Genomic DNA, 14202 nt, shown 5'->3' on the forward strand with positions numbered 1-14202 from the left:
CCCCCATCACTTCCTAATAAGTAAAAGGATACAAATAGTTTTGACATTAATTTTTTAAATTATACATAATGTGTAGGAGCATGTTCTAAATCACTAATGGTAAGAGAAATAAATGCAAATTAAAACAACTATTTTTACTGCATCCTGTGACTTTGCAAAGATGACAAAAGATGGTAAAGATAAATGTTGGAGATGCCTTTGGACGGCAAGGAAACTAATAAACTTTTAGTGGTGGAGCTATGAATTACTCTAATCATTCTGGTTAATTTGGAATTTTGAAGTCAAAGTGATTAAACTGTCTTTTTGATCCAGTGATTCTGCTGATGGGCATATGCCCCTAGGAGGTGAAAGATTAAAACAAAGGTCCCAAATATACCAAAAAATCCATTGTGGTCCTCTTTGGGGTAGCAAAGAATTATGTACAGTGAATGAATCACATTTGAGAAATGATTTTACTTGTGGCTTATGAATATAATGGAGTATTGACTAGTAAGAAACAGTGAATATGCAAAATTCAGAAACTTAGAAAGATTTCTATGAACTGATGGAGAATTCAGTGAACAGAAGAAGAACAACAAACACAATGACTACAAGATTGTGAATGATAGAATTACTAGAAGAAATTTGAACTTTTTAGGAGCCAAAAAACAAAAGGGCAAGGATGGCCCCAGGGAAGAAATACTGGAACTCTTGTCTCCTTATTACCAGGAGTTTAAGAAGTAGAACAGAATATTTATACTCTGATATAGTCATATTGGTGGTTGTGCTTAATTGTTTTTCTTTGTTACAGTGGAGAATTCAACCTGGACAGGGAAAGAGGGAACATCACCCTCACTGTTTACAAAATGATTCATATAAAGATAAAGAACATTAAATAAAAATATTTTTTTAAATTAAAAAGAAGCATCTGATAAAATTTTGAAGAGAACAAAATATCAGACCAGTTTAGGGATGAAGAGAAATTGCTAGTATTCTTTAGGCTGAGAAGTTTCCTTAGAGCACAGCCCAAAGAAGCTCTGGGCTTCATCTAGGAAAATAAAGATTACATTTTTGCTCAGAGTGATCTGTAGAGACATGTTTGATGTAGTGATGATAGTCATTGAACACTACCATGATAGTAACTTGCCTAAATTAGTGAAAAAAGATTTTGTTGTTTGACCTTTACATTGTGTATTTGAGTGTCTGAATAGTCTGCTTACTTTTTTTTTTTTTTCCATTTCTCAGTTCTCTTCTTTTACACCCCCTAGAAGTGTAAGGTTGGATGTATTGTATATAGAGCTAGGAGATGTATGTGTGGACCTGCCTAAGGGAAACTATGAAGCTTGTATAGCAGTTTTTACCAGTCTTTCCCTTCATTCTTTCCTTTGTTTGCCTTGGCAGTAATTCTTCTTAAGCTGGAAAATGTAATTGATGCCATTGAACTTCCAGGAAATAACACTGGCATAACTAAGCCTGGAAGGTAAGTCTTAGCTGGGGAGGCTCATGCTCCAGGATTCTTTATTTTATATTGTGTCTGACTATATCTCTCTGTCAGGGGAGGTTCCTTTATGGTTTTTTTGGAGGGGGCTTGAGATCCTGAAGAGCAAATGGCTAAGAGCTCATTCCCTAAAAGCCATCCTAGCTTTGGCCTGATAGGTTAGAATGATTACAGAGTAAATTCTAAAGTGAATAGAAGCCAATTCATAACCAATCTAACCCACTTTATTTACTGTTCAGCCTACACATCATGCTTCACATCCCATCCAGCCATCTCCTTTGTTATCACTTCCCATTGATAAGGTTTAGATTTAGGGAGTCAAAATGAGATTAGTGTTTCTGGTGGTCAGGGAGTTAAATGATAAGGTCTAGTGGCAGGTTCAAGGTTCAGGGAACCAAATGGAGAGGTTTGGCTTCCCTGAAACCCCTTGGGATTCAGCGCAAGGGTAGGAAGTTTTGGGGACTCCCTTCTGGTGGTGCAGAGGTTCTCTGAAAAGGAATTTACAAACCCAGAAACCTAGCTTGATAAAAGAGGTTTATTATGGGGATTGGATGTAAGGTTAGAAATCCTGAGAGAGAGGCATAAAGTCTGGTTAGGGAATAAGTGAGGATAACACTGGAAAAGAATATTATTCCAGGGGGCAAATCTATGGAAAATGGAGTTTTGCACTGAGAATGCAGTTCTCAGTAGGCAGAAGGTCCTGGCAGAAAAGGGAGCTGCCAAGGTCCATCTGCAAAGACTTTAGTTGATGGAAGCTTATTATATTGGGTGTTTTGGTGGGGGCTGGGACAACTGGAGCATATCAGAACTAGTGGGGGCTGGGAGAGCCCAAGCAAGTCAGAATGGGGGCTGGGACAAGCCCAGATCTCCTATTGGAATTCAAAGAGATGCTTTTTGACCAGGATTTGTAATTGAATCAAAGGCTCTGGCATCCTGGAAAGACAACTTGTCTGGGGAGGATATGCTTCTGCCAGGAGGGGCTAGGAATCTGAAAGGGATCACAGATCAATAGGAAATACAATTTCTTAAAAGGACCATAACCCGCTTCACCATCTCCTCCTCCCTCCATGCTGTCTATTATATTCTGGGAATAGGAATCAAAATCAATACTATTATACCTCTGAAATACTTCTGTAAAGGGTCTGCTGACTGTCCTACGATTTTAGTTACTATTCCTTGTGACAACTCAACCTTATACTCTTTTCTGGCCACCACTCCCGCTATGTGTTGTCTCAGCTTTAGAATGTAAGCTTCTTGAAGGCATGGGCTGTTTCACTTTAGTATTTATATCCCCAGAGCCTGGTACAATGCTTGGCACATAGTAGTTGGTCATTCTTTCAAATGAACATTATTTTTCTCATTATCTTTTCCCAAAGAAACTGTCCTCTTCTTGCTAAACATTTCTATTCCACCAAAGATGTAACTATCTGCCCAGTCTCTCAGATTTGTAACCTCATATTTCTAGCTCATTGGCTGAAAACTCCTATCTCCACCCCTTCTGTTCCCTCCAGTCCTGCAATTTGCAATAGAGCCCCACTGGCTGGTACTCATATCTAGAATATACTTCATCTTATATAACTCCTTTCCTTTTGAGATGCAGCCCAGAGGGAAGGAGGAATATTTGGAACACAAAGGTTCTTTGCATATATTTTGAAAAATAAAAAGCTTTTATTATTTTAAAAAAATCTCAGACACTATCTTCTGCCTGAAGCCTTTCATGACTCTCCCAACTATCAATGATGAGGTTTAGAGGGGTCTAGATTCCTGGTAGTCTAGAGGTTAGTGGCTATAAGAGAGTTATTAAGAATCCCCTTTAAATCAGCTGCAGGTTTTAGGAGTGAATTCCTGAATATTAGTTGCAAAATGAAAGTTTATTGTTAGATAGAAATCAGTTTACCAAAAGACAGACTTCTATATTGACAGATCTATGGAAAATGGAGTTTTGCACTGAGAATGCTGACAGAAAGTCCTGGCAGCTGAGTGATCTGCCGAGGTCCATCTGCAAAGACTTTAGTTGATGGAAGCTGTTTTGTTGAGTGTCTTGATGGGGGTTGGGAAGCCCAAGGAGATCAGAATCAGTGGGGGTGGGCAGCCCAAGCAAGTCAGAGTGGGGGCTGGGATAAGTCTGGATCTCCTATCAAAATTCAAAGTGATGCTTTTTGACCAGGATTTGTGAATCAAAGGCCCTGGCATCCAGGAAAGAAAACTTGTCTGGGGAGGATATGCCCCAGCCAGGAGGGGCAGGGAATCTGAAAGGAATCACAGATCAATAGGAAATACAGTTTCTTAAAGGGACCCCAACCCACTTCATCAGTATTTTCCAAACTACATGGGAATTAGCTACTTGGAATACATTTGTATTTATTACCTTTATTTATACTGCATGCTTGATTCCTCCATTCAAATGGAAGATTCTTGTGAGCATTTCATTCTTTGTACTTTTTTTTTGAGAAAACTAATTTTATTTATTTATAAATCATATTTTATTTTTTCCAGTTTCAAAAAATACTCTTTGTACTTGTATCCCTATCAATCTTGTACAACGCCCAGTACATAGGAGGAGTTTAATAAATTCCTATTCATTGGTTGGTCAAAACACTAGAATTCTTCAATTTTTCTCTCCTATATCACACATTAGATAGTCTTTTCCTTTTGAAACAGCCCAGAATTTATAAAAACTGGTAGGAAACTGAATTTTTTTCTGTCTCCTCAAATAATATATTTTCATTAATACTAAAAATTTTATCAACCCTCATTTTTTAGAACATTTTGTTTTACTCTTTAAGCTTTTGTGACTTATTTTTTCCAGAAAAACAAGCTAGCCTATAGCCACCAAGGTAGCATTAAATCTCATGCAAGGAACAACTCATCCATATGCTGAAAATAGGAGAAACTAAAATGAGATATTTTATACTACTCTTCTTCACTTATGTCTTCTTATATATAAATTTACCTTATATTGTATATCAGTTTTTGGCTCCATTTTGGGGCACAGGTAATAATAGTTATTAGAAATGATTCATTTGCCTATTGTTTAGATCTGATTTGAAGAGCTATGTCACTATGTATTCAAGCTTTTCTATTCTGATAATTATTTTTCCTATGCAAAACATATATTCTGCTTTCACAATTCTTATTTCTTTCACCATTTGAGAACCTCCTGCTATGGGCCCAGGCTGTCTTGGAAATCTACAGGGTCTTCTATCATCAGGTGATGGTTCAGTTTCCTTGATCTTATAATAGTTATTCTTCATTGTTTGGACTTGTTTCGTTGCTCTCATGGTCATCTTCCAAAAACTTTGGTTTTAATATCTCTTCTGTTAATTTAACTGTGGGTGTTCCAGATTTTTTTTTTACTAAGTTTTTTTTTTCCTTCTGAGATCTGGTAATTTTTGTCTTTTTGCTATATATTCCTCTATTGCTCATTTCATAACTACTTCTTTGATAGTAGATCTCCCTCGGGCTGGATCTCAAAGCTATCTCATATTCCTCCCACACAGAGGTATTCAATCTTTTCAGCTTCTTTCCTTGCCCCAAGCAACTCCTAAGAGGAGGAACAGAAACTGGTTCTAGATGAATGCCAGTCCCCTTTCTTCCTGGTGCCCTGTTACTATTCCCTCTGTTCTTCAGTTTTCTGGCTGAGTGCTTCTATATCAGTACTCTGCAAACACAGACAGAATAATTGTAATACCTCAGTTTCCCTGAATTATTATGCCATGAGTGGAATTGTGTTTTTTTTTCTTTTTTCTTTTTATTATAGCTTTTTATTTACAAGATATATGCGTAGGTAATTTTCCAACATTGACAATTGCAAAATCTTTTGTTCCAATTTTTCCCCTCCTTCCCTCCACCCTTTCCCCCAGATGGCAGGTTGACCAATACATGTTAAATATGTTAAAGTATATGTTAAATACAACATATGTATACATGTCCAGTTATTTTGCTGTACAAAAAGAATCGGACTCTGAAATAGTATAAAATTAGCCTGTGAAGAAAAGGAAATCAAAAATGCAGGTGGACAAAAATAGAGGGATTGGGAATTCTATGTAGTGATTCATACTCATCTCTCAGAGTTCTTTCGCTAGTTCAGTTCATTACTGCTCTATTGGAACTGATTTAGTTCATCACATTGTTGAAGAGGGCCTCGTCCATCAGAATAGATCTTCATACAGTATTGTTGTTGAAGTATATAATGATCTCCTGGTTCTGCTCATTTCACTCAGCATCAGTTCATGTAAGTCTCTCCAGGCCTTTCTGAAATCATCCTGTTGGTCATTTCTTACAGAATGATAATACTCCATAATATTCATATGCCATAATTTACCCAACCATTCTCCAATTGATAGACATCCACTCAGTTTCCAGTTTCTGGCCACTACAAAGAGGGCTGCTACAAACATTCTTGCACATACAGGTCCCTTTCCCTTCTTTAAAATCTCTTTGGGATATAAGCTCAGTAGTAACACTGCTGGTTCAAAGGGTATGCACAGTTTGATAACTTTGAGCATAGTTCCAAATCATTCTCCAGAATGGCTGGATGTATTCACAATTCCATCAACAATGGATCAGTGTCCCAGTTTTCTCACATTCCCCCATGAGTGGAATTGTTGTGGCCACCACCACCACCACCCTTGCCTTTTTGGGACTGAAAGAATTGGGGCCTTGAAGCTCTGGCCACTCTCACATTTCAAGAGTCATAAAACTCCAATAGCTTATCTCAGATGCCTGGTTATCCACTATCTCAGACTTCTGTCTCCTGCTCAACTACCCTCTTGACCCTCCACCTTTCAGAATTAAAAAGTCACGGTCCTAGGGGCAGCTAAGTGGTGCAGTAGATAGAGCACCAGCCCTGAAGTCAGGAGGACCTGAGTTCAAATCCAGCCTCAGACACTTAACACATTCTAGCTGTGTGACCCTGGGCAGGTCACTTAACCCCAATTATGGTCCTTCCTATAATTTCCACTCACCCAGTGTTCTGCACCCCCCCCCTTGCTTTTGTTTCCTTGATAGCTGGAGCCCTATAAAAGTCTCTGGAATTAATTGCTGGATGATAAATCCTTTGAGGCAAGAGTCCCATTCAGCTGGCTGGCTTCACTAGTCCAAATTCTCCACTATTAAAATATTAAAAAACCTAATCTCTGTCTTGCTTCAGTTTTTCCAGCATTACATACCATGGTTTTTCTAAACTTACACCTTCATAGGAAGGGTAGTGGGGAAAAGGGAAAGGGGAGTTGGATGAAGCTGAGTTCTGCTGTTCATGTGAGTCAGGGTAATTTAATGGAGATGGCAGTGGCAGCATCACTGTGGAAATTATGGAGTGAATTCCATAACACAGCCCTGAAGGTCTGGTTGTGGTACCCTGCTAGAGCTTGGGACTTCATAAGAGAGACCAGTTAAGTGCAGTAAGCATTAGGAATTAGTTTTCTTATCTTGTTAGATTTATTAATATTTTGATTTATGGAGTTAGATGCAATTATTTTGATCTCTTGTGTATAATTATTATTTAGGGAGTTTAGAGATTATGAAAGGTATTAAAAATATCTAGTCTTCCATTGTGTTGTTACATGACCCAGATAACTCTAGGTAGATTTCTTTCTCTCTTTCTCTATATACTTTAAAAGAGTTACTACATTTTTCTTACACAATGGAATATTATTAAACATACAATCTAAATAAAAAATATTTATTATTGTATATTGGCAGACTATCAAAAATTATGTTGGATCTTATTTATATTTTAACTTACATAGTTATAGTTAGGGTTCATTGTTGTGATTTTGTTTGTGATAAGACTTAGATTCATCTAAGTCTTACCATATTTATGTTTTTGATATTTGTTATTTCTTATATCATTGTGTTAGTGTACCATAATTTATTTAGCCATTCCTCAAACTTTGGACATGCAAATAGTTTATGATTTTTCATTATTATAATAATGTTACTATGTACATTTTGTCTAGATAGGACTTTTCTCTTGTCAATGACATTTGCCATTGTCAGCTTAATGGCTGTAAGGTTGTTTTTCACAGCTGTTTTAAATCACCTATCTGTGTTTATTAGACAATTTGAACAGGTTTCTGGTGATTATTGATATTGATATAGCCAGCACAATGTTGTATGCCCTGAAATACTGTAGAACTTCCTGAAAGAAATCACTTAAGAGTTTGATGCAACTGTCTACATAGGAATTACTAAATAGATGAAGAATGTCTGTTGTCTAGTTTATGAGATCTATTTGTATATTTGACCCTAGAGCTAGTTTACCTGTGTGGGACAAATAGAGATGAAACAACAAGGAGATTTGAACAGATGGAGAAGAGTATATGGATTGCCTTTAGGAAATAGTAGAGCATCTGTAATCACCCCAACCTACCTCTGAAACAAAGGCTCATCTTTTTTAAACTAACAGTCATTTACAACCAGTGTTGCTGTGTGGCAAAAAAAAAAAAAAAAAAAAAAAAAAAAAAAAAAAGTACTTGGTATATGCAGGCAGCAACATATCATTAATAAAAAACAAATAAAAAAATGTTTTCTGGGAAATAGATAATAGGAAGAGATGAAAGGCTGGTTACATGGGAAGGGTGGACTGCCAGAGTATTCTATTGTTATTCTTGAAGTGTCAGGAGAAAGTGAGGAAGGCCCTTGCCACCCTGGGTAAGCTTTTTGTGGCAAACTTATGGGAGGACACCCACAAAAGGCACAACATGGAGGGGTTGCAATCTGCATCATAGGAAGAACAATCAGATTTATAAGATCACAGACATATCTGTTTGAGTATAAATGTTTACCATTACTAGGTTTTTATATTTTATAAAGGCATCAGTTGTAAAGATGTAATATTATTATTCTGTAATATTGCTATTAAAACTCAACCTTTCATTCTTGAAGTTTCAGAAAGGGTAGCTTTGGTGAATACATGGATTATTCTCATAGAAATTTTATATAGATAGAAAAGTAGGCATATGGGTTTGTAGTTATTGATGTTTTCTTTTTTGATAAGATCTGAAAATTTTTTCCATTCCTTTGGTATTTTCCCTCTTTCAGATGGCTTGACAACTTCTAAATCCTCTCAAAGATGTTTTCTTCTATAGAGACTTTCTCATCTCTTAGAGAGACTCTTCTCCTTTAGAGACTCTCTTTAATACTTGGTTTAATTCAGCTGCTTTTCACTACTTTGTTTTCTTTGGTGCTATTGTTCTTAAATAAATATCTGTTGTCTTAACATCTGATGTTAAAATCTAAATGGCCTTGATAGTTTGTTATTGTTATCTTTATAAAACATCTTTTTTAGATCCTTTCTATTTTTTGTCTGTTGTCCTGCCAATTTAATCCTTAATTGCCCTTGGGATGACTTTGCCTAGTTGGACTTCTTTTCATTTTCCCCTTTCACTTCTCATAATCTTTTGTCAGTCTTTTCAGTGAGATTTTACAAATAAGATTAATGTTTTCCCTAGTGTTGAGTTTGACTGCCATATTTTTCCATTTGGCAAGGAAAGAGTGTTTACTGCTTTAGGGTGTTTTTAGAATTTTCTGTCCTTAAATTAATTAAATTGATTTACTTTAGTTAAATTTCTGAATGAAATCTTTATAATCAGTGGTGGTATCCTTTCCTTAACTTAAATAGTTTTAACTGTACTCATATCTTTTTTCTCACCTTTGTTGTGATTTTGCAAATATTTTGGATTTTTCTTCTTATAAATAAGTGCATTGTACATGGACAACTGTTTCAGGAATCATTCCCATATTATCAAAAGTCTCTTGTTTTTTTGTAAAGCAATTGAGGTTAAATTACTTACCTAGGGACACACACTGCTAGTTAAGTGTTAAGTGTCTTCAACCAGATTTGAATTCAGGTCCTCCTGATTCCAGAGCCAGTGTTAATTCAGTTTCACTTTTATGATATAATTTGGTGTTTATCATTTTCTGCACTACCGAATTCTTTTTTTTTTTTTTTTTTTTTTTTGAGGCTAGGGTTAAGTGACTTGCCCAGGGTCACACAGCTAGGAAGTGTTAAGTGTCTGAGATCAGATTTGAACTCGGGTCCTCCTGAATTCAAGGCTGGTGCTCTATCCACTGCGCCACCTAGCTGCCCCTGCACTACCGAATTCTTGATGTGAATATCCTTTTTCAAATTTTTATTTTAACATTTTCCCATTACATTTAAAACAATTTTTTACATTTTAAAAACTTTTTAATAACTTTTTATTTTTCAAAATGCATGCAAAGTTAGCCCCCAACACTTACCCCTGCAAAACCCTTTCTTTCTTTCTCTATCTTCCCCCTCCTAAACAGCAAGCAATCCAATATAGGCCAAAAATTTATATTTGTTTTTAAAGTTTTGAGTTTTAGATTCTCGTTCTTCTCCCCACTCTCAACTCCCAATTAAGAAACCATATGTGAAGTTATATAAAGCATTTCTATAAAATTCATGTTGTAAAAGAAAACATAGATCTCCTACCCTAATTAAAAAAAAAAACTTAAGAAAAATAAAATTTAAAAAAGAGAGAATTTGTATCAGTCTGTATTCAGTTTCCTCTCTGGGTATAGGTAGGATTTTTCATAAGTCCTTCAGGGTAATTGAGGAACATTCATTGTATTGCTGAGAATAGCAAAGTCATTTATAGCTGGTCATCCCAGAATATTGTTATTACTTTGAATATAGTACATTTCACTATGCTTGAGTTCATGGAGGACTTTCTAGATTTTTTTCTAAGATTATGCTGCTTATCATAAATAGTATTCCATGACAGTCACATACCACAATTCATTCAGCCATTCATGGGCATCCCCTCAATTTTCAATTTTTGCCCTGAGAAGAGAGGTACTACATATAATTTTGTACACATAGATCTTTTTCCTTTGTTTTTTTTTTCCTCAATCTTTTGGTATTAATGCCTAGTAGTGGTATTGTTAAATCAGAGGATATTTGTGAATTTATAGCCCTTTGGGCATAAATTATGTCTTGATCATTTATCAGTTAGGACATGGTTCTTATTTTTTATAAATTTGACTCAGTTCCTTCTATGTTTAAGGAATAAGGCCTTATCAGAGAAATTTGCTTCAAAATTCATTTTATAATTACTACTGATAACTGTGTTTCATTCACACCCCTTCTAATTTATTCTATTCTCTCCTTTCACCTTGTCTATGCTCAAAAGTATTTTGCTACTGATCACTCTCTCCCCCAATATGCCCTCTCTTTTATCTCCCTCCCCACTTCTCATATCCCATTCCCCACCAATTTTCTGCAAGGTAAGATATATTTCTATATCCATATTAAATATCTATGTTATTTCCTTTTTGAGTCAGTTCTTTATTTTTTTAATAGCTTTTTATTTACAAGATATATGCATGGGTAATTTTACAACACTGACAATTGCCAAATCTTTTGTTCCAATTTTTCCCCTCCTTTCCCCCCACCCCCTTCCCCCAGATGGCAGGTTGTCCAGTACATGTTAAATATGTTAAAGTATAAATTAAATACAATATATGTATACATGTCCAAACAGTTGTTTTGCTGTACAAAAAGAATTGGACTTTGAAATAGTGTACAATTAGCCTGTGAAGAAAAGGAAATCCAAAATGCAAGCAGACAAAACCAGAGGGATTGGGAATTCCATGCAGTAGTTCACAGTCATCTCTTAGAGTTCTTTCACTGGGTGTAACTGGTTCAGTTCATTACTGCTCTATTGGAACTGATTTGGTTCATCTCATTGTTGAAGAGGGCCTCGTCCATCAGAATTGATCATCATACAGTATCATTGTTGAAATATACAACAATCTCCTGGTCCTGGTCATTTCACTCAGCATCAGTTCATGTAAGTCTCTCCAGGCCTTTCTGAAATCATCCTGTTGGTCATTTCTTACAGAATGATAATATTCCATAACATTCATATACCACAATTTATTCAGCCATTCTACAATTGATGGGCATCCATGTAGTTTCCAGTTTCTGGCCACTATAAAGAGGGCTGCCACAATCATTCTTGCACATATAGGTCCCTTTCCCTTCTTTAAAGTCTCTTTGGGATATAAGCCCAGTAGTAGCACTGCTAAATCAAAGGGTATGCACAGTCTGATAACTCTTTGAGCATAGTTCCAAATTGCTCTCCAGAAGGGCTGGATGTATTCACAATTCCACTAACAATGTATCAGTATCCCTGTTTTCCCACATCCCCTCCAACATTTTGAGTTCAGTTCTAATGAGAGTAAAGTTCACTCACTCACTCTCTTCTCCCCATTTTTATCCTCCACTGTAAAAGTTGTTGCCTCCTTTTTATGGCAGATGATTTACATCATTCCACTTCTTTCTTTCTCTTTCTCCTAGTACATTTCTCTTACCCCTTAGTTTTATCATTTTTTAAAAAATATTATCCTTTCATATTTAATTCACATCTATTCCTTCTGTCTGTATATATTCCTTCAAACTGCCATCATAATGAGAAAGTTCTAATGAATTACAAGTATCATTCTCCCATGTAGGAATGTAAACAGATAAACCTTATTAAATTCTTTATGATATCACTTTCCTGTTTACCTCCTTATGCTTCTCCTGAGCCCTATTTTTGAAAAATCAGAATCCATTCAGCTTTGGTCTTTTCATCATAAATGCTTGAAAATCCTCTATTTCATTGAATGTCCATCTTTTCCCCTAAAAGATTATACTCAGTTTTGCTGGGTAGATGGTTCTTGGTGGTAATCCTAGATCCATGGCTCTTTGAAATATCATATTCCAAGCCTTCCAATTCTTTAATGTAGAAGCTGTTAAATCTTGTGTTATCCTGCCTGTGATTCTTGAATAGTATTTGAACTATTTCTTTCTGGATGTGTACAGTATTTTCTCCTTGATCTGGAATTCTGAAGTTTGACTATAATATCTCTGGAAATTTCCATTTTAGAATCTCTTTCAGGAGGTGATTGGTGGATTCTTTCAATTTCTGTTTTACCCTCTTGTTTTAGAATATCGAGATACTTTTTCTTGATAATTTCTTGAAAGTTGATGTCCTTTGATCTTGACTTTCAGGTAGACCAGTAACTTTTAAATTATCTATTCTACATCTGTTTTCCAGGTCAGTTTTTTTTTCCCCCAATGATATATTTCACATTTTTTCTACTTTTAAATTTTTTTGGTTTTGCTTGTATCTTGATTTCTTATAAAGTCATTAGGTAATAACTTTAGCTTCCATTTGCTCAATTCTAATTTGTAAGGAAATATTTTCTTTAGTTAGCTTTTGTATCCCTTTTCCCAGTTGGCCAATTTTGCTTTTTGGGTATTCTTCTCCTCATTAATTTTTTTGCATTTCCTTTTATACCACTCTCAATTTTTTTTTCTAATTTTTCCTCTATTTTTCTTACTTTATTTTCAAAATCCTTTTTGTGCTCTTTGGTAACTTAAGACCAATTCTTATTTTTCTTGGAGGCTTTGAATGTAGTAGCTTTGACTTTATTATCTTTTGAGTGTATGTTTTGATTTTCTTTTTCATCATAGTGACCTTTTTAAAAATTATTATTATAGGTTTTTTTTAATTTACAAGATATATGCATGGGTAATTTTTAATCACTGACCCTTGCAAAACCTGTTCCAACTTTTCCCCTCCTTCCCCCCACTCTTTCCCCCAGATGGTACGTTGACCAATACATGTTAAATATGTTAAAGTATAAGTTAAATACAATATACGTATACATGCCCAAACAGTTATTTTGCTGCATAAAAAGAATCGGACTTTGAAATAGTGTACAATTAGCCTGTGAAGGAAATCAAAAATGCAGGTGGACAAAAATAGAGGGATTGGGAATTCTATGTAGTGGTTCATAGTCATCTCCCAAAGTTCTTTCTCTGGGTGCAGCTGGTTCAATTCATTCATTACTGCTCTATTGGAATTGATTTGGTTCATCTCATTGTTGAAGAGGGCCTCGTCCATCAGAATTGATCATCATATAGTATTGTTGTTGAAGTATATAATGATCTTCTGGTCCTGCTCATTTCATCAGCAACCATAGTGACTTTCAATAGTCAGAATCTTTTTTTGTTGTCAGCTCATTTTCCTAGCTTATTCAACTTTTAACTCTTTGTTAAAGTAGGGCTCTGTTTCCAGAATGGAGGGTACACTGTCCCAAGATTCAGGGATTTTGTACAGCTATTTTTAGAGATCCTTCTAGGGACCTGATCACAACCAATCTTTTCTGCCTTGGAGCTGTTGGGAATGTCCCCACTCCCATGTTTGATGCTGGGATTAGGGCTGCACTGGCGCAGCCTATGCTCAGATTGCACCCTGGACTCCCACCTTGATGTCACAGACCTTTTCTGTTAACCTTATTAAGTTGCCTTCATCTGGAAAATGTTCTTCTCTGTTTTTTTGGGTGTTCTGACATCCTAAAATTTGTTTATTAAAGGAATTTGAAGTTGTTTGAGTGAGAGATTGAGTGAGTTCCTGCCTTGACTCTGCCATCTTAGTTCCACTTTGATATGAGCATTCTTAATCTGTACATGTGAAATTTTTATGTGTTCTGTAAAACTTTTGGCTCTCCCATTTCTTATTCACAAATCATATTTTCTAAACCTTTTCAACATCCTTTTTTATGTTCATTTTGCATTGAAGTTATCCAGTATATTCTGATTCAGTTTTGTAAAATTTATCTATATCTTCATTTTCACCAGCAGATGTTGTATATAAGCTATGATTGTTTTTGTGGTACTCTTTTTGCAGTTACCATGAGCACGGAGT

The 14202-nt window shown here is 35.7% G+C and overlaps 1 protein-coding gene across 4 annotated transcripts in view; it reads left to right on the top strand.

Annotated features, from left to right (window-relative positions):
* The window catches only part of RTEL1 (regulator of telomere elongation helicase 1), a 99467-nt gene that overhangs the window by 31101 nt on the left and 54164 nt on the right, over positions 1-14202 (top strand). For all 4 annotated transcript variants that reach the window (XM_074288866.1, XM_074288869.1, XM_074288868.1 and 1 more), the window contains exon 12: positions 1381-1459. In XM_074288866.1, the coding sequence (XP_074144967.1) occupies positions 1381-1459 (79 nt within the window). The remainder of the gene's footprint in view (positions 1-1380; positions 1460-14202) is intronic.

This window comes from Sminthopsis crassicaudata, chromosome 2 (genome assembly GCF_048593235.1).
Source record: "Sminthopsis crassicaudata isolate SCR6 chromosome 2, ASM4859323v1, whole genome shotgun sequence".
NCBI classification, from domain to species: Eukaryota; Metazoa; Chordata; class Mammalia; order Dasyuromorphia; family Dasyuridae; genus Sminthopsis; species Sminthopsis crassicaudata.